Raw genomic sequence first — 21,070 nt, forward strand, 5'->3', positions numbered from 1 at the left:
AATGTTTTTACATGATGAGATGTCTAGTCTATAGCGCTCGGAAGAGCATTTCCATATTTTGTATTTACACTGGAAGTGAATCACATGTTTATAGAAATAATTAGAGCTAATGACTTCCTTGGTGGTGAGATGGCGCAGTGGATAGTGTTCCAGTGTTTCTGTTTAACTTGCAGTCTGCAATCCCACTGGTGACATCCCTCCTTTTTTCAAGGTTGATAAAATGTGTATCATAAAGGTGGGAAATTATAGCTTCGATACTCCAGGACAAAATTGAAAACCACTAAAAGATTAAATGTCCCCTTTCTGGTTAACCGATTCCACATATTGTAATGCAATCGCTGCATAAAATAAAGTGACACGTGGGAGATGGAACTTGTGTCTGTTACTAGGAGGCAGGGATGTCTTTTTGCAGATGTTTAGTCCCCCGTAGATCTATCATTATGGATTCGTTGGTAAGAATGCGTTTACGAGGATAATTCAGGATCATCTGATTGCCAATCTATTTTATGCTGTGTGTTACAAGCGACACGGCATGATTTATGGACAGCCTATAGGCTGAATTCTGATATTACAGAACCTGAGGATTGTTTAAACAATTTGCAAACATAGAAAAAGTCATCATCATAATAATGCATGACTCCCTCTTATCCAAATTAGAAGATTTTATTCAATTTTTTTCTTGTTTTCTTTCTGTCCATTTCCTTCCACGTCCCCAGTAAACAGCTAAAGAGAAACTGGAGGAATATTTAGAATTCACTGGATCGCTAAGGGTTAGCTCTACGGCTATATGACCGGCGAGGCCACATTATCCTAATGTGCTTTAAGATCATCCACATGTAGTCTCTGAGCTCGTGTGTCTAAATCCTTAGATAATGCATAAATGGGGAACACCCAGTCGTGGGGTGGTCACAAAACCCACCTGCAGGGCCAAGTCAATATTCAGGGAAAGTCAACAACACAAGCACAGTAGGGACCTAAAAACAGATTAATTTCTATCAGGTCTGCAATTAATTTGGCGAAATCCTGCGTGGTGCATTAATATGTTTTCTCAAATATTTTCCTAGAACTGTGCAGCAGTTACTGGCAAATTCACGGGATCTTGTGAGTCGCAGTAACCAGCTGGCTTTTTCTGCAAAAATACACATTCAGTTTACCCTTTCGTATAGTTAAGCTGAGGCCCATTGGATCCTATAGTAGTAGCGCAGTCTAACTCTTTCACCCATACAGTTGTCGTCTTGTGGTTGTGAAACCCATTGGGCGTCTAAAAGGCGCAAAAGAGTATTACCGAAATGACCTCGCGTGTTCACTGTCATGCTTTACACGGAGGGGATCACTGGATCTCAACTGGGGTTTACACAAACTAGAAATGTTGCTTAAACTTCAAGGAAATGACATCGATGGATCTGACTTGCACGTTACAGAAATTGCACTATTGTATCTGTTATGGGGTTAACGTAAATGGCATAACTGAATCCGAACGGCTTTTCACACAGGTACAGCTGACAGTTATTTATCTTACAGAATCCTTTCTGAGGAAAATTATTAAAAAAAAAAAAAAAACAACAACAGCAACGCAAATTAACTGCGCCTGCAAGCAGCCCCCTCACCCCCCCCCAACCAAACAATGCAAGATTGGTCGGTTCTCTCTTGCACAGGATGCCAATGGAAGAACGTTGAAAAAAAAAACAAGCAAGGAACAAGAATAGCCCTGGAGTGGATGCTTTCAGTTCACTGCGGACATTATCATAGATAAAAAAAAAAAAAAAAAGTATTAAAAAAAGCAAAAGGTATACATGTCACGTGGCAGGCAGCCTACAGGCTGAATTCTGATATTACAGAACCTGAGGATTTTTTAAACAATTTGCAAACATAGAAAAAGTCAGCCCATTCTATCCAAATATGGGAAAGGAAAAGGGGCGAAGACAATGAACACTGACATTGATCTACAATAACGCAGACAGTGACCCAAGGAGTGACTGTAAGGAATTCGCAAACCTTCATATATATCTGTTATATAACGAACGAACAACATGCACAATGTACGTATTCTCATCCTCTGGAAAATGCCATTCGTGTAACTTGCAGCGCTCACATTAAATGTATCACGGTATATTTAAATCCCTCTATTGTATTATTCCAAAAATAATAAATGAAAAGACACGGCAGAGTTTATTACATACATGCGCACTCAGATTGGACAGGCCAGTGCACGCTCTCTAAAAGCGCAGCCAACACTAAACCGTTGGGGTTGATTAAACACAGAATTTCTGTGAACTACAAACCAAACTACAAAGTTTAGCCCAAAACTGTCCATTTGTAAAAAAAATTCGCCATAGCAGCGGTTAGGTAATTTCAGACTGAATTTGGCAAAGGTGTTAAACCGAGTGTTTAGTATAGAGAATAAACACTTTGATAGCTGGTATAAAATCTGGGGACTTGGCCCTATATTCCGATGGACATCATGTATTTTCCAGATGGTGCCATACATTTAGAGCTCGGTAGGCATTTTGTAATGTAGAACATATTCGTATAAATATGGTATCATGTAAACATTTATACTTTAAAAACGGTTTAAAGTGGAGCTTCCCAGTCAGCGCATCCTAACCAAAAACATTAAATAAACGTATTCCATGTTTAATTTATAGATTCTGCATGTTTGCATTGTATTGACTGCACTCACAATCACACACGCAGGAGAGCCCAGACATAATATCTATGTATTACATTAAATCGCAGTCCATCGCAGGACTGTCTTTATTAAATCAGGACACTTGTCGCTTGTGCAGACGTACCTCTCTGTGGACTGCGTCCTGCTCTCTGTGGCTGTGTGAATTCAGAGATGGTGGAGTGAGATTTCGGCTTCAATTCTGTGAGGAAAAAAAAATCATAAATTAAAAGGAGAGTTGGGTTTCCTTTACTCAGCCAATATTTTGGAGAAATCACAGAATTAAAAAGGTTTTAATGCAATTAACATGGAAATGAAATGTATTCTGCAAGGATTGCTTCCTGGAATTCAAACTCGGGAGCAATAAATTCACTCATTAACGACTGGACGAACGTGTAAATCAATGTATTTGTTAATGTGAAAGATATACATATATTTAATGCAAAAAGTCCCTTAACCCTTTCATAACACATAACTCCCTTATATAAAATACACGGCGCCCATTGTCCTAAATGGGGGTAAGAGCAGCGGTGAGCAAGGTGTATAGGTAGGTAGGTAAGAGCAGCGGTGAGCAAGGTGTAAAGGTAGGTAGGTAAGAGCAAGGTGTATAGGTAGGTAGGTAAGAGCAGCGGTGAGCAAGGTGTATAGATAGGTAGGTAAGAGCAACGGTTAACAAGGTGTATAGGTTGGTAGGTAAGAGCAGCGGTGAGCAAGGTGTAAAGGTAGGTAGGTAAGAGCATCGGTGAGCAAGGTGTATAGGTAGGTAGGTAAGAGAAGCGGTGAGCAAGGTGTATAGGTAGGTAGGTAAGAGCAGCGGTGAGCAAGGTGTATAGGTAGGTAGGTAAGAGCAGCGGTGAGCAAGGTGTATAGGTAGGTAGGTAAGAGCAGCGGTGAGCAAGGTGTATAGGTAGGTAGGTAAGAGCAGCAGTGAGCAAGGTGTATAGGTAGGTAGGTAAGAGCAGCAGTGAGCAAGGTGTATAGGTAGGTAGGTAAGAGCATCAGTGAGCAAGGTGTATAGGGAGGTAGGTAAGAGCAGCATTGAGCAAGGTGTACAGGTAGGTAGGTAAGAGCATCGGTGAGCAAGGTGTATAGGGAGGTAGGTAAGAGCAGCAGTGAGCAAGGTGTATAGGTAGGTAGGTAAGAGCAGCGGTGAGCAAGGTGTATAGGTAGGTAGGTAAGAGAAGCGGTGAGCAAGGTGTATAGGTAGGTAGGTAAGAGCAGCGGTGAGCAAGGTGTGTAGGTAGGTAGGTAAGAGCAGCAGTGAGCAAGGTGTATAGGTAGGTAGGTAAGAGCAGCAGTGAGCAAGGTGTATAGGTAGGTAGGTAAGAGCAGCGGTGAGCAAGGTGTATAGGTAGGTAGGTAAGAGCAGCGGTGAGCAAGGTGTATAGGTAGGTAGGTAAGAGCAGCGGTGAGCAAGGTGTATAGGTAGGTAGGTAAGCGCAAGGTGTATAGGTAGGTAGGTAGGTAAGAGCAGCAGTGAGCAAGGTGTATAGGTAGGTAGGTAAGAGAAGCGGTGAGCAAGGTGTATAGGTAGGTAGGTAAGCGCAAGGTGTATAGGCAGGTAGGTAAGAGCAGCAGTGAGCAAGGTGTATAGGTAGGTAGGTAAGCGCAAGGCGTATAGGTAGGTAGGTAAGAGCAGCAGTGAGCAAGGTATATAGGTAGGTAGGTAAGAGCAGCGGTGAGCAAGGTGTATAGGTAGGTAGGTAAGAGCAGCGGTGAGCAAGGTGTATAGGTAGGTAGGTAAGAGCAGCAGTGAGCAAGATGTATAGGTAGGTAGGTAAGAGAAGCGGTGAGCAAGGTGTATAGGTAGGTAGGTAAGAGCAGCGGTGAGCAAGGTGTATAGGTAGATAGGTAAGAACAGCGGTGAGCAAGGTGTATAGGTAGGTAGGTAAGAGCAGCGGTGAGCAAGGTGTATAGGTAGGTAGGTAAGAGCAGCAGTGAGCAAGGTGTATAGGTAGGTAGGTAAGAGCATCAGTGAGCAAGGTGTATAGGGAGGTAGGTAAGAGCAGCATTGAGCAAGGTGTACAGGTAGGTAGGTAAGAGCATCGGTGAGCAAGGTGTATAGGGAGGTAGGTAAGAGCAGCAGTGAGCAAGGTGTATAGGTAGGTAGGTAAGAGCAGCGGTGAGCAAGGTGTATAGGTAGGTAGGTAAGAGAAGCGGTGAGCAAGGTGTATAGGTAGGTAGGTAAGAGCAGCGGTGAGCAAGGTGTGTAGGTAGGTAGGTAAGAGCAGCAGTGAGCAAGGTGTATAGGTAGGTAGGTAAGAGCAGCAGTGAGCAAGGTGTATAGGTAGGTAGGTAAGAGCAGCGGTGAGCAAGGTGTATAGGTAGGTAGGTAAGAGCAGCGGTGAGCAAGGTGTATAGGTAGGTAGGTAAGAGCAGCGGTGAGCAAGGTGTATAGGTAGGTAGGTAAGCGCAAGGTGTATAGGTAGGTAGGTAGGTAAGAGCAGCAGTGAGCAAGGTGTATAGGTAGGTAGGTAAGAGAAGCGGTGAGCAAGGTGTATAGGTAGGTAGGTAAGAGCAGCGGTGAGCAAGGTGTATAGGTAGGTAGGTAAGCGCAAGGTGTATAGGCAGGTAGGTAAGAGCAGCAGTGAGCAAGGTGTATAGGTAGGTAGGTAAGCGCAAGGCGTATAGGTAGGTAGGTAAGAGCAGCAGTGAGCAAGGTATATAGGTAGGTAGGTAAGAGCAGCGGTGAGCAAGGTGTATAGGTAGGTAGGTAAGAGCAGCGGTGAGCAAGGTGTATAGGTAGGTAGGTAAGCGCAAGGTGTATAGGTAGGTAGGTAAGAGCAGCAGTGAGCAAGATGTATAGGTAGGTAGGTAAGAGAAGCGGTGAGCAAGGTGTATAGGTAGGTAGGTAAGAGCAGCGGTGAGCAAGGTGTATAGGTAGATAGGTAAGAACAGCGGTGAGCAAGGTGTATAGGTAGGTAGGTAAGCGCAAGGTGTATAGGTAGGTAGGTAAGAGCAGCAGTGAGCAAGGTGTATAGGTAGGTAGGTAAGAGCAGCAGTGAGCAAGGTGTATAGGTAGGTAGGTAAGCGCAAGGCGTATAGGTAGGTAGGTAAGAGCAGCAGTGAGCAAGGTATATAGGTAGGTAGGTAAGAGCAGCGGTGAGCAAGGTGTATAGGTAGGTAGGTAAGAGCAGCGGTGAGCAAGGTGTATAGGTAGGTAGGTAAGCGCAGCAGTGAGCAAGGTGTATAGGTAGGTAGGTAAGAGAAGCGGTGAGCAAGGTGTATAGGTAGGTAGGTAAGAGCAGCGGTGAGCAAGGTGTGTAGGTAGGTAGGTAAGAGCAGCAGTGAGCAAGGTGTATAGGTAGGTAGGTAAGAGCAGCGGTGAGCAAGGTGTATAGGTAGGTAGGTAAGAGCAGCGGTGAGCAAGGTGTATAGGTAGATAGGTAAGAACAGCGGTGAGCAAGGTGTATAGGTAGGTAGGTAAGAGCAGCGGTGAGCAAGGTGTATAGGTAGGTAGGTAAGAGCAGCAGTGAGCAAGGTGTATAGGTAGGTAGGTAAGAGCATCAGTGAGCAAGGTGTATAGGGAGGTAGGTAAGAGCAGCATTGAGCAAGGTGTACAGGTAGGTAGGTAAGAGCATCGGTGAGCAAGGTGTATAGGGAGGTAGGTAAGAGCAGCAGTGAGCAAGGTGTATAGGTAGGTAGGTAAGAGCAGCGGTGAGCAAGGTGTATAGGTAGGTAGGTAAGAGAAGCGGTGAGCAAGGTGTATAGGTAGGTAGGTAAGAGCAGCGGTGAGCAAGGTGTGTAGGTAGGTAGGTAAGAGCAGCAGTGAGCAAGGTGTATAGGTAGGTAGGTAAGAGCAGCAGTGAGCAAGGTGTATAGGTAGGTAGGTAAGAGCAGCGGTGAGCAAGGTGTATAGGTAGGTAGGTAAGAGCAGCGGTGAGCAAGGTGTATAGGTAGGTAGGTAAGAGCAGCGGTGAGCAAGGTGTATAGGTAGGTAGGTAAGCGCAAGGTGTATAGGTAGGTAGGTAGGTAAGAGCAGCAGTGAGCAAGGTGTATAGGTAGGTAGGTAAGAGAAGCGGTGAGCAAGGTGTATAGGTAGGTAGGTAAGAGCAGCGGTGAGCAAGGTGTATAGGTAGGTAGGTAAGCGCAAGGTGTATAGGCAGGTAGGTAAGAGCAGCAGTGAGCAAGGTGTATAGGTAGGTAGGTAAGCGCAAGGCGTATAGGTAGGTAGGTAAGAGCAGCAGTGAGCAAGGTATATAGGTAGGTAGGTAAGAGCAGCGGTGAGCAAGGTGTATAGGTAGGTAGGTAAGAGCAGCGGTGAGCAAGGTGTATAGGTAGGTAGGTAAGCGCAAGGTGTATAGGTAGGTAGGTAAGAGCAGCAGTGAGCAAGATGTATAGGTAGGTAGGTAAGAGAAGCGGTGAGCAAGGTGTATAGGTAGGTAGGTAAGAGCAGCGGTGAGCAAGGTGTATAGGTAGATAGGTAAGAACAGCGGTGAGCAAGGTGTATAGGTAGGTAGGTAAGCGCAAGGTGTATAGGTAGGTAGGTAAGAGCAGCAGTGAGCAAGGTGTATAGGTAGGTAGGTAAGAGCAGCAGTGAGCAAGGTGTATAGGTAGGTAGGTAAGCACAAGGTGTATAGGTAGGTAGGTAAGAGCAGCAGTGAGCAAGGTGTATAGGTAGGTAGGTAAGAGAAGCGGTGAGCAAGGTGTATAGGTAGGTAGGTAAGAGCAGCGGTGAGCAACGTGTATAGGTAGGTAGGTAAGAGCAGCAGTGAGCAAGGTGTATAGGTAGGTAGGTAAGAGAAGCGGTGAGCAAGGTGTATAGGTAGGTAGGTAAGAGCAGCGGTGAGCAAGGTGTGTAGGTAGGTAGGTAAGAGCAGCAGTGAGCAAGGTGTATAGGTAGGTAGGTAAGAGCAGCGGTGAGCAAGGTGTATAGGTAGGTAGGTAAGAGCAGCAGTGAGCAAGGTGTATAGGTAGGTAGGTAAGAGCAGCGGTGAGCAAGGTGTATAGGTAGGTAGGTAAGAGCAGCAGTGAGCAAGGTGTATAGGTAGGTAGGTAAGAGAAGCGGTGAGCAAGGTGTATAGGTAGGTAGGTAAGAGCAGCGGTGAGCAAGGTGTATAGGTAGGTAGGTAAGCGCAAGGTGTATAGGTAGGTAGGTAAGAGCAGCAGTGAGCAAGGTGTATAGGTAGGTAGGTAAGCACAAGGTGTATAGGTAGGTAGGTAAGAGCAGCAGTGAGCAAGGTGTACAGGTAGGTAGGTAAGAGCAGCGGTGAGCAAGGTGTATAGGTAGGTAGGTAAGAGCAGCGGTGAGCAAGGTGTATAGGTGGGTAGGTAAGAGCAGCGGTGAACAAGGTGTATATGTAGGTAGGTAAGAGCAGCAATGAGCAAGGTGTAAAGGCAGGTAGGTAAGAGATGGACAGTAGGTGTGTGGGATATGTTTAGGAAGATAGGTATAAAATGATTGATGTAGGTATGTACGAGTCTAGGCAGGTATGTAAAGGTGAGATAGTGTAAGGGGACAAGCGTGCTGGGAGGTGTGTAAGGTGATATGTAAAAATGGTAAGTAGAGATAGTTAAAGGCTGGCTGGTAACATTGGAGGGTGGAACGTCGGATTGGGGTGTATAGACGTGTAAATAATGGGTTAACGGTTAGCAGACTGGGACGTGTATTCTCAGGTAGGTAGGTAGGTAGGTGGGATGGTGCTTCTCCTTGTTGCGGAGGACACACACACACAGAGCTATTGTCTGGATTTTAAAGTAAATCCAATGGCACAATTATTGCAAATTTAAGGCCACAGTAGGCGAACTGCTAGCACAGCTGACTTGGAGAATCATATCATGTTTGTCTATTTTGGTCTTAAATTTGAATGCATTTATTTTTTTATTCATTTTGTATTCCTGACCAGTCCATCTCCAGTGAATAACCCTGAGAGTGCTGGGATGTCCCCCCTAATCTATTCATACCTTACTGGTACCTGCCATGATTCGTCACCATAACCCCTCAATATAGGAAGCTAACGCGCTACGCTCAGCAAATCAACAGAAAAACCCAGCACACTTGCTGGAAGGCTGCCTTTCAGACACACTGACAACTAAAGTCTTGTACAGCAAAACAAAATGACACATTTACTACTAGAAATGTGAGCAAGTGGAGAACGATTTCCTGAGACGAATCAGTCATACCGTGCAGCTGCAGAGGGCAAATGCAGGCACCAAAACAACATCCCTGAGTCTAGCAGATCCTCTGACATTCCCCGTGGGGTCTGCGGTTGGAAGCCCCCTACATACACACACCACAGCCACCAGCAGCTCGTAATGGGGGGAAGCTGGCAGGGGCCCGACCAGGAAGGCTGGTGCTCTCAAGGTGAATTGTGGTAGGTAATGGCTCAAGTCGTTAACATTCTCTAGGCCTCGTAACCGCAGCCCAACAGCTCCGGACACTTCACAACGAGCTGCTGTGTGCAGTGACTGGGGGAAGCAAACTGTGGAGGGCCAGGAAATTACATAAACAAAAGGCATTTTAATAATTAAAGCACATTCCATGCCTTATTTGCAGCAGTTAACTGAGCGAAAAGGAACAGCAGAACAAGCACCAAGAACCAGGAGCAGCAGTTAGACAGGAGGGGTAACATCGAAACAATCTAAACGGAACTCTTTGAGTTCCGCAGATACATTCTAATGAACATGAGTGAAATAAAACGAGAATATATAAAGTCACCGGTAGAAACGTCGATGGCACGGAAGCTGAGCGCCATGTGTGCGCAGCCCTTTCGTGGCCAACACATTTATCTAAGCACTTGGGGAAAGATGTCAGCTGTGTGAGGTGGAGGGTAAATAACGGCCGTTTTGGGTTACTAAATACTGTAAATCCCGAGATATTTCATTTGTCTCGCAATGCGGGCGCGCTGTGAGTTATAGGCTCTCCCCTCACTGCAGCGAATAATGGAGCAGCATAGAAAAAGCCAATCTCCAATATCTCGTCTGGAGCGTCCGCTTCACTGTCAGAGCATCCGCGAGCTTCCGGTGAAAAATATTCACTTAAAGAGTCTAGATTTATCAGGGGCGAGAAAAAGGCCTCGGCAACAAACTTCCCAAATGACAGCTAATGTATCAAACCATGAAAGAAGCCAGCCGCTGATAAATTCTCTCCCAGCAAAACATGGGAACTTTATTTATTTATTGTACTCTCCTATATCATTCCATCACTAAAGGCCAGAATACATATCCTTTTTATTTTAAATAATCTTTCATGTCACTATAAAAAATAAAGTGTTTGGTATATTATCTAAATAAAAAAGTAAATAAAATAAAATCAATTTTAATTAGAGGTTGTTACATTACAAAATGCAGAAGAGGGTGTTACGGTATGTTTAATATATTCAGCCATTTTCCAGGACAATTCATTGCTCTGTAGGGTTAAGGAGGTTGTGGCAGGTACAGTCTTATTTCCCGAATGTTATGTTCTCCCCTGAATTCAGAGGGAACACGGCCATCGTCTCAATGGAGCAACCTGTGGATTATTCAGCTCATCAATTCTTCAATTCAATAGATGAAGAAGAGGAAGAAAATCTAAATGATATGCCGTGCCCTCCAAAGAACTAGTGCATGATGTTAATGTGAATAAGTTATGGTCCAGGAGAAAAGCTATTTTTCAAGAGATGGATATTGAAGGGGGTGAAAACTGTCAGGGCTCAGTGATACGCGGCCAGTTCATTACACAGGGAGCCGGGAGCGGACATGGGGTCCATGCCAGGACTGGGTGCAGACTTGTACTAATTGAATACTATGTTACCATCTATACTGTCTGTGGAGGGCTGGAGTGTGCCCCACCGGATAACTGCCCCTCTTGACCCATCATTCATCCACCTCCGTTAATGTCTTATCCAGCCTTGGACCCAGGATGCATTAATGGTATTCATGGGAATAACTAGCACTTGGCAAAGACATTAATAGGCATTCTCCTAGTTTCTGTAATGTTTTTGCCACTAATGTGTCATGGATGCACCCATGGGCTGTGACATGTTATCCCCATACAACCCAATGCCGCTAGGGATCAGCCCTTATTTTTACAAGATAAAAAATAAATATCTACCTATCCATGAGGCTAGGGGCTCACAAAACCTCAGCCACCTAATCTATTAATATCTCCCCTCCAGCTTCACCTCAAGCTACATGTTTTACCAAAGCAATGGCTATGCGAACATTCAAGCCAGTGAATTAAAATAAATTAGTGCCTGTTTTTGCAACAATACTAAATAAACCCCTGGGTCTCCAATCTGTGTGGTAAGTTCTGCGCATGTTGAGTATTCCCATGGTTTAAAAAGAATTTCACACAATATTCATTAACTTGCAGCTGGGAACATGACGTCCTCACAGACGATACAAGCATTTCCAAAATAATGTGAACATTTATAAACCTTCTTATCACCCCTCTTACATATTAAACAGGGCAGGTCCCTCAACCGCCCAGAGTTTTATCACTTAAAAGTGGTTAGCCAGCCCAACGTTGGCAAATCCCTAATACTCAGTCTCCGTGGAAACCTGCAGAATGTTGCTACTGATTGTCCATCAGAAATTCATTTTCTCCTGAACCCCAATGAATCAGTCAATATCGAGGTGTGAATCATTCCTCTAAGATAAAGTGCTGCAAATCCAGAGAATAGGAGAACAGGCAACAATTTCAAGAGACTCAATATCTCGCCCTCCTGTAAATCCCCGCTCAGGTATCAGACAAAATAAAGTCAATTAATAAAGGTACGTGGACAGACTGACAAATATAATGTGCATCTTCTCCAAGGGTTATTTAGCAAGAATCATTTCCAGTTAAATGTACAAGAATTCATCCACACAACTTCATCTCAATGAACTAGTTTGGGTGCAATGACCCTATCCTTTTAACCCCGTAATGCAAAACACTGCCTTTGGTAGATATTGCAGTGTTTTGATTGCAGGGCCAAACACACTTCTAGAAGCTTTTTTCCTGACAGCCACTAGAGGGCGCTTCTGTGGCAACAAACATTTTTGTGACTTTCGACACTGGATGTCAACAAAAGCTGATTGTAGGGAAGCTATAGATTCAATGCTTCCCTTTGAGAAAAAATTCAATAGATGAGCACCTCACTTCTCTTCCACAATGCTTCCCTGTAAGAAGCACTGGATTGACCAAGAAGTCAAATAAGTGAAGCCTCCAGGAAAACATTACCAGAGGTGGAGCAGCATATTCCCTTTTAAATTGAATTCAGGGGGTCCTAAATCTATGGAGGAGACCACCATAGAGATGGAAATACAGTAATCAGTCACAACATTAAAACCACCTGCCTAATATCGTGTAGGTCCCCCTTGTGCTGCCAAAACAGCTCTGATGTGTTGTCGAGGCATGAACTCCACAAAACAGCAGATCCTTTAATTCCTACAGGTTGCTAGGCCTCCATGGATCAGATTTGTTGTTCCAAAACATCCAACATATGCTCAGTAGGGTTGGGATCTGGGAATTTGTAGGCCAAGGCAACAACTAGAACTCTTTGTTGTTCTAACCATTTCTGCTGGAGGAGGCCACTGCTATCAGGGAACACTATTGCCATGAAGCAGTGTACATTGTCGGCAAAATTTCTAAGTAGGGTGGTATGTGTCAAAGTAAGATCCACATGAATGCCATCTCTTTTCCAGGTACTCGACACACACGTATCTGGCCATCACACTGATCTAAGAAAAACCATGATTCATCAGACCAGGCAACCTTCTTCCATTGCTCCATGGTCCAGTTCTGAAGCTCACGTTCCTATTGAAGGTGCTTGCGGTGGGAAGGGGTCATCATGGGCACTCTGCCCTATGGAGCTATGGAGCAAACTGTGTTGCACTGTGTGCTCTGACACCTTTCTTTCATTGGCAGCATTACGTTTTTCAGGACTTTGAGCTACAGTAGCTCTTCTGTGTGATCGGACCATACAGGCTAGTTTTTGCTCACCACGTGCATTAATGAGCATTGGACGACCCTGATCCTGACGCTTGTTGACCGGTTATCCGTCCTTCCACCACATTTGGAAGGTACTAACCATTGCATACCGGAAACACCCCACAAGACTTGTCATTTTGAAGATGCTTTGACCCAGTTGTTTAGCCATCACTGTTTGGCCCTTGTGAAAGTCACTCAGATCTTTTAGCTTGCCCATTTTTCCTGCTTCCAACTCATGAAATGCTCAATATATCCCACCCCTTGTCAGGTGCCATTGTAACAATATAATCAATATCATTCACTTCATCTGTCAGTTGGTTTAATGTTGTGGTTGATCAGTCCACATGTTTGTATTCCTAACGCTATACTATTCCTTTACGTTCAGAATTGCTAGCTGCAGTTTTTACACAAACATATATATGTAAACACAGTCTAACAAACACAAACAATTTATTTACATTGCCTCTACAGAGATAATTCCTCTATTTTAATTCATTAATAAGAGATGCAACCCTGCAAGATACATATGTTATACCCTTCATAAATAAAGGACACCTTCAATTTATATTGTTACTCTGCCCAAATGGATATATTATTTCCCGTGGCGAGGTTCTGTTCGCCACAATTATTATCTACAGACGTATGTGATAACAGTGGGTTGTAAAAGAACTCGCAAACTCAACACTTTTGTCAACCAAGGGTTAACAAAGCAGTATTATGGGGCGTGGCCAACGACGGAGCAGAATGGAGGTGCACTAACTCAGCTCCTTACAACTCGAACGAGAATCTACAAATATCAGAGACTAATCAATACTATGGGGAACCCCAAGAAGCAGGGTACGACCCAAGGAACATCAGGGAAAAACCCCTCAACAAAATCTGGCTCTTTGACTCGCTATTTCAAGGATTCCACTGACCGATAGGTTGAGGCAGAAGAAAGCAAAATGGCAGCAGCGGGGACTCAGGCCGAATCCTCACCTTCCAGCCCGTCACCGTCTGAAAGCTCTTACAAATCGCAGGATACAACGAGAGACGCTGACATCAGAGACATACTGCGAAGCCTACCATCTAAGGCAGACCTGGCTAACATGTTAGGAGAGCTAGAAGCAGCCTTCCAATCGATAGCAGAAACTCTTGAAGGTGAAGTTCAACAAGTGAACCACAGGGTCATGGACCTTCGAGGACGAGAGAGATGTTCTACAGTCTCAAATTACTCACCTCTCCACCTCGACGGAATCCCACTCCCAAGTCATGGCAGCGTTCCAAAGACAGCTGGTTGATCTTGATCGCAGCCACAGGAACAACCTGCGGGTACTAGGCCTACCGGAAGCATATGGACATTAAACCATTCCTTAGGGCATTGGAACTTCCAGACACACAGATAGTCATCTGGAATTCCCCACAATCTAGCACAGAAAATGTAAATTCAACCCCAACGCCAGTGTTGGAATCCTCTGGCAAAAAAAAGAAGAATGGAGCAGCGGCTCTTCTCCCCCAACAGACAACAACCATCAGGGCAAGGAGGAAATGCCCGTTAAAAAGAAAACATTCACCACTCTAATGATTGCCGGCTATATATATTTTAGTTCCTCGCTTTGGTCTGGAATTGGTACAGGACTCTGAGCCTCCACTCACCTCACCGGGTGTTCGGGACTTTAGTGACCTTCACATGTTTCCAGAGGTCTAGCTCCTATGGAATTCTAACTGCATTCACTACAAGAACAGTCCAAACGATGGCTTCTATCGTGAGATGGAATCTCTCTCTCTGCCGACCTTTCCTCACCTAGGAACAACTCTCCAAACGGTTTAGTTTATTTTCACAGTTCCCGACCAGGGCATGCTGTTCATTTTCAACAAACCACAGGTCGTATAATCCTCTATTGTTTATAGCATGCGATCGAATATAATATATTTTTTTTTTTATTTGATAAATTTTTATTGGGTTATAAGTATACAAATACAAAAAAAAAATGTTTTGGTAAAGCGAGTAAACATCGAGGTTGCATTTTCTAAACAACTTAGTTAATAAAACAGTAATAAGTTAATACATTACAACTTATGAGATGACATATAGCTTCAACAGTGTACCATTTTACAAGTAATTTTAGAGTGAGGATGGTTAGGCAAGGAGAATATAATATTATAACATGAGCAAGAATCATATGCAATGGGTTGTGTTATGTGAAGGTGTCGTCTCATGCAAAAGTAGAGGTTGAAATAAGAAGTAGTGTTTGAGAGCACTCTAATAGCAAGGTGGTTAGATGATAGCTGTTTGCCCATGAAAAGCAAGTCAAGTGTATTGACAGTGAAGACTTTGTTTAGGGTTTCTACTTTATAGCCCTTGCCATAGTAGAGTCCTGCTACACCATGAGTAAATACAGTTTTTTAACATCAGTGATAGAAGGTATATGTAGGTGTGGTTGTTTGAATGAACATTTTGAATACGTTGGAGAACCAAGAATCTGGGTGACATGTTGAGTCAAAAAGTAAGGGTTGGGAGCGTTATGAGGAGAGGGGAGTGAGGAATTTACAGTAAGTTGGTCGAAGGTGAGAACGGGTGTATTTGGACCAAGGATCCCAGATGGAAAGGTATTTAGCATGTCTCCCTGTTTTGGAAGAGGTTATTCCCTCCATCAATTTAATATCTTCCACTTTCGTTATCCATTCCCTGATTGAGGGGGAGTCGGCTTGTTTCCAGAGTTTGGGGATCAATTGGGAAGCTGCCATGACCAGGTTGCGGAACAAAATCAACTCTAGTGATTTAAGATCGGGCGGGGGTAATAGAAAGATATAGTGATTTGGGTCGATGATGAAAGTTTTATGGAAAATTAACTGGATAATTCTGTGGATTCTCGACCAGAATTTATTAATTATCGGGCATTGCCACCAGATATGAGCATGGTGTGCATTAGGAGCTTGACATCTCCAGCAAAGATGGGATGTTGCGGGATAGAACTTGCTGAGTTTGGCCGGAGTATTGTGCCAGCGGATTATTCTTTTGTAGTTACATTCCTGAGCGTGAGTTGAGATAGTGGATTTATGTACGGTATTAAAGATGTTTTTCCATTGCATTTCAGTAATGTTGGTAGAGAGTTCCTCTGTCCATCTTAGTGTAAAAGTCGGGGGAGTTTGAGTGTATGCCTCTCTAATTATGATGTAGAACGTTGAAAGAGTCTTTATCTTTGGAGGGTGAGTGGTGCAGATCGTTTCGAGTCTAGTGAGTGGTCTATTGCCCTCTGGTAGGAGACAATGGGATTTGATGAAGTGTTTTAGTTGATCATAGAAGAAGGATTGAATCCCTGTGTGTGAGTCAGATTTGGTGAGATCTCGCAATGGTTTAAGCTCCTTCCCGTTTAAGGCCTCATTTAATTTCAAGTAGGGTCCCGTGAATTTAAAGCCAAATTGTTTTCCTGATATTCCTTTATGCATAAGAGGATTTAGCGTTAGAGGATAAATTGGGGAGGGGAAGGGAGAGATATTTGTGTGTTTCCTCAGTTTGAGCCATATGCGGAATGTAGGAGATATTGTTGGGTGTTTAAATAAATTCCCTGTGAGTTGGGGAATATCTTGAAGCCAGGTATAAACCTGGAGTGGAAGGTCCAAAAAGCTATTTTCCAAAGTGACCCATTGGAGTGTAGTGTGGTTTCTATTCCATTCATAGATTCTTTGTAAGTGAGTAGATTTGTAATATGTTTCTATGTCTGGAAGGTTTAGGCCCCCTTGTTCCCTTCTTTTTATCAAGGTTTGGTATGCTAGTCTGGGAGGTTTGTGAGACCAAATAAACTTGAGGAAGAGTGATTTGACAGTGACGAAGAATTTCGTAGGAATTTTGAGTGGGATAGTTTGGAGGAGATAAAGTATTCGTGGAAGGATATTCATTTTAAGAATATTAACACGACAAAGTAGGCTAAAACAAGGTTTATGCCACCTAGTAAGGTCTTTTGTGATGTCGTCTATCAGCGGTGGGAAGTTAATCGCGTAGGTATTATCTAGAATGCTGGGAATGTGAATTCCTAAATATTTAATTGATTTGGTTGTCCAGTTGAAGGGGAATTGGGATCTAATAGCTTTATTTGTCTGATCTGATGAACAAATAGGCATTAGGTCACATTTAGTAAGGTTGGCTTGAAAGAATGAAAGTTTGCCGTATGTTTCCATTTCTGTAATGATGGCAGGAATAGTCGTTATTGGGTTTGAAATGGTGAAGAGAAGGTCGTCTGCGAAAGCGGTGACTTTGTAGTTCTGTTTTTTGACTTGAATTCCCTGTATTAAGTTATTATCCCTTATACCTTGGAGGAATGGTTCCAGGACTAGAATAAACAATAGTGGTGATAGAGGGCACCCCTGTCTCGTGCCGTTTGTTATGCTCACTGATTTTGAGAGTTGACCGTTAATTCTCAGTTTTGCTGTAGGCTTAGAGTAGATCATATTGATCCATTCCAGCCATCTGTCTCCGAAATTTAAGAATCTAAGGGTATATTTCAGCAGCGACCAATTAACCCTGTCAAAGGCTTTCTCGGCATCAATAGCCAATAAAGCACTTTGAGTCTTGTGTGTGTGGGCCCAGTGAATAATGTTAATAATTTTTGTGGTATTGTTTTTAGCTTCCCTACCCATAACAAATCCGGCTTGATCAGGGTGAATTAGTGTTGGTATAATGGGTTTGAGTCTATTTGCCATGATTTTGGTTAGAATCTTTAGATCGATATTGATTAGGGAAATTGGTCTATAATTACCACAGATTGTTGTATCTTTTCCTGGTTTAGGAATTACTGTAATGGTTGCTTCGAGAGATGAGTTTGGAATATGTGACGCTATGTGTGGCATGTTGTAGGCATTGATGAAAGGTTGTGCCAGTATATGTGAAAGTTCTTTATAGTATTTCCCTGTAAAGCCGTCGGGGCCTGGGCTTTTACCTAGTGGGAGTGATTTGACTGTATCATAAAATTCCTCTGTGGTTATAGGGCTATCTAGGAAGGCAATTTCGTTACTTGGAATAGTATGTTTTATCCTAGATTTTAGAAAGGTTAGTATACTTTCTGACGTGGGTTTTGTATTAGAGAGGTTATATAGTTGGGAGTAAAAGTTGTGAAAAGAGTCTAAAATATCTGACATATGGCACGAGAGGGAGCCATCTTCTTTCCTGATTTCAGGAATGAAGGAGGATTGTCTTTCTGTCTGTATAGATCTAGCTAGAAGTTTACCGGCCTTGCCACCTTGGGAGTAATATAGGTTTTTCGTTAGAGATAGTTTACGTTTGGCATGTAGATGTAGAATAGCCGAGAGTTCAGAACGTTTATCTGAGAGTGTTTTAAAGTCATCTAATGTAAGAGATTTTTTGTGGTTACATTCCAGGTGTTTAATTTCCCTGGTGAGAAGTTCTACTTTTTTGTCTCTGTTCTTTTTTAGAATTGATGCTGCTTTAATCAGTTCCCCTCTAGTGACTGCCTTGTGGGCTTCCCACGTCATAATTGGGGTTGTGTCTGGATGGGTATTTTCAATGAAATAAATAGATGTTAGTTTACGCAATTCTGTTAATACCTCCTTATCGTTCAAGATAAGGTCATTTAGTTTCCACTGGGATAAGGGCATATTTACTGCTGGGATGGAAATGGTGAGGGTCATAGAGGCGTGGTCTGACCATGTAATCTGACCGTACGTGGCGGATTTAATGAGAGAGAGGTATCTATGTTGGAGGAATATGGTGTCAATCCTAGAGTAAGTACCTGCTGGGTGGGAGAAGAAGGAGTAATCTTTTTGCGTTGGGTGTATAGCTCTCCAACTATCATAAAATTGGGCCTCGGCAAGAGATTTTTTAAGTAGAGTTCGTGTTTGGGTCTGGTAGTTTCTAGACTTAGAAGTGGTATCTAAGTTCTCATCTAGAGGGATATTGAAGTCACCTCCCATAATGAGAATACCATCTTGAAACATGTTGAGTTTATGTAGTATTTTTGTGAGAGTGTGATTCTGTTTTTTATTGGGAAGGTAAAGGTTTGCCAGAGTGAGCTGGGTGTTGCCAATTTTGCCCTTGACAAACACAAATCTCCCAGAGTCATCTGCCAAGTGGTCTTGGTAAGTGAATGATAAATGCTGGTTTATGAGAATTGCAACTCCCCGAGATTTGGATTCAGAGAAATGGCTAAAGTAGCCCACTGGATAGTCTTTATTACGCAGATTGGGTGGGGATTTTTTCTTAAAATGCGTCTCTTGGATAAACACAATCTGTGCTTTGTTCCTTTTAAAGTCTGTAAGTGCTATGTTACGTTTTTCAGGGGTGTTTAAACCTCTTGCATTTTGTGTAAGAATATTTAGGGTGGTCATGTTCGTCTTTGGTTTCTTTGGATTTGTTGGTGTCTGGGAGAGTGGTGGGAGTGGGTGGGAGTGCTGTTTGGTAGGAGACTAGATGGAATTAGTGTATCGTAATCAAACGTAAGTTTGTTGTTACGTCAGAGAGATGTTGGATTGTTTAACTTCAAGTCTTAGCTTATCTTACTGTAGCTGTCTATGGAAAATGGGATATGTGTCCGTATCCTGGTTCTCCACTGTGTAAGTTATCGCCTATCCGATTTGTTGGTGGGACAAAGTGTAAAAAATATTATAATGTGTCCAAAAGAGAAAAAAAAAAAAAAAAAAGAAAATTGGTACAGAATATTTACAATGTATCAAGCAATAGCGTAATGTCACTTATATTATACAAGAATTAATAACAATTTTTTAACAAAAAAGATAAAAAAAGGAAAAAAGATAACCTCGTAGAAAAGAGTAAAGTTTTTGGTGGTGATGTGTAGAATCTCCACTTATTAGATAAACAAGAATTTATTTGACTCGCTAGTAATGGTCTAAGTTAGAACTAATGGGGGGATAAAGGAGGGGAAGAAGTAGAATGAGTATAAGGATGGAGGAGGGGGGGAGGTAGTGGAGAAAGAGTAAACAGGAAGGAGTAAGGGTAAGGAGAGAAAGATAATGAGTTTTCCTAGTGGAAATGAAGTTCAGTCTCGACACAGGAGATTGAACCAAAAAATAAATGGGGTCGTAACGTAGCGTTGGCGCTAGAGACCCAAGCCTAAATCCTATATAATTTTTTTTTTTTTGCTAGTTGTAGTGGAGAGGAGCTGCAGAAACTTCAATTAATTAATTTCTCCTCTAGTTAGTATTAAGTAGGGCGTTCTTTGGAAACCTATTCTATGTTAAAAAAAAAAAAAAAAGAAAAATTAAGATTACCATAAAGGTCATAATGATTAATTGTAGGTGGTAAGGCCTCGACAGTTAACTGCAGAGAGTACACATAGTATTTACTTTAAGGGGTATAAGAATTGTGTAGTTAATAATCCTTTTGTGCCTAAGTTCTGACTGTTGGGTCACCAGTATTCGTCCATATCAGGTCTGGTGAGGAATGGTGGAAGGTATCTACACCATTATACATGTTACTTTAGAGATATTCTAGGGTTAGACCGCCTAAATTAGCGGTTGGTTAGAGATATGCAAATTTCCTATAGCGTTATGTTACTCAGATAGTAAAACCTGGTAGTTTCATTACCAAATATTATAGATGTTTAAACATGTTTACAACGAGCTACTCTTAAGATTTATGTGTCGGTTATATCCCTGTGCTAGTGCAAACTCAGGTGTTACACTTTATAAGTAATAACAGGTGCCTTGTAGTGTGGTTCAGTTAGATAAGCAGCAATCATTGGAGAGTCTAAACAATAGCAATATTGACATACTGAGGGTGAGATAACAACAGTCTACTGCTTTGGTCTAGCCGATTAGAGTAATAGAACAGATACTATTTAGGATTTCTATACTCGTCATCTTACTTTGGCATCATAAAATCATAATTAACATGTCAGTTAAATAGAAAAAAAAAGGAAAAAAAAAGGGATTATTATACGACCTGTGAGGCCTGGTTTCCTGGAGCCTCTATTAGGAATGATCTAAGTAGGATATCAGTGAGAGTCACATATGAGGAAAGTTCTCTAGGTAAAAAGTTGTGACTAGAGATAAAATATGAAGGTCCAGTTGATAAGTCTCAGTTCCGATGAAAAGGTTGCTTTTCAAGTAATGTTTCCCTTCAGTTTAGAGGAGGAGAATTATTCGGTGTTTGTTTCGCGGTTTTCAGTTTGTTCCAATGTCTTGCGGGCGTTGTCTCTGAGGTGTATTTTCAGTCGGGATTCTATTCTGTCTCTGGTTCGGGGAAAGGAACCTTTGATCCGGTCGTCTTTTTCTTGCTGGAGTGGACCACTTATTTCGCTGGGATTGATGGAGTGAGTCTTGATTTGGGGGTGGTGTATTCCAATCAATGACCGTAGTGGTAGGGAGGTCTAGGGCTCTGAGGAATGGAGCGACATCCAGGAATGACGTGATAGAGTGAACTATTCCCTTGGCGGTTACAATCAGCGCAAAGGGGAAACCCCAACGGTATCTAATATTTCTCTGTCGGAGTAATTCTGTGACAGGTTTTAGGGCCCTTCTTGCCTGAAGGGTGTACCATGACAGATCTGGGAAGATTTGAA

General features: G+C 42.8%; 1 protein-coding gene across 4 annotated transcripts in view; it reads right to left on the minus strand.

Moving 5' to 3' along the window:
• The window catches only part of CNTFR (ciliary neurotrophic factor receptor), a 572,999-nt gene that overhangs the window by 207,362 nt on the left and 344,567 nt on the right, over positions 1–21,070 (minus strand). For all 4 annotated transcript variants that reach the window (XM_063453544.1, XM_063453545.1, XM_063453546.1 and 1 more), the window contains one exon: positions 2,793–2,867. In XM_063453544.1, the coding sequence (XP_063309614.1) occupies positions 2,793–2,867 (75 nt within the window). The remainder of the gene's footprint in view (positions 1–2,792; positions 2,868–21,070) is intronic.

The sequence above is a fragment of the Pelobates fuscus genome, chromosome 5, assembly GCF_036172605.1.
Source record: "Pelobates fuscus isolate aPelFus1 chromosome 5, aPelFus1.pri, whole genome shotgun sequence".
In the NCBI taxonomy this organism is placed as follows: Eukaryota; Metazoa; Chordata; class Amphibia; order Anura; family Pelobatidae; genus Pelobates; species Pelobates fuscus.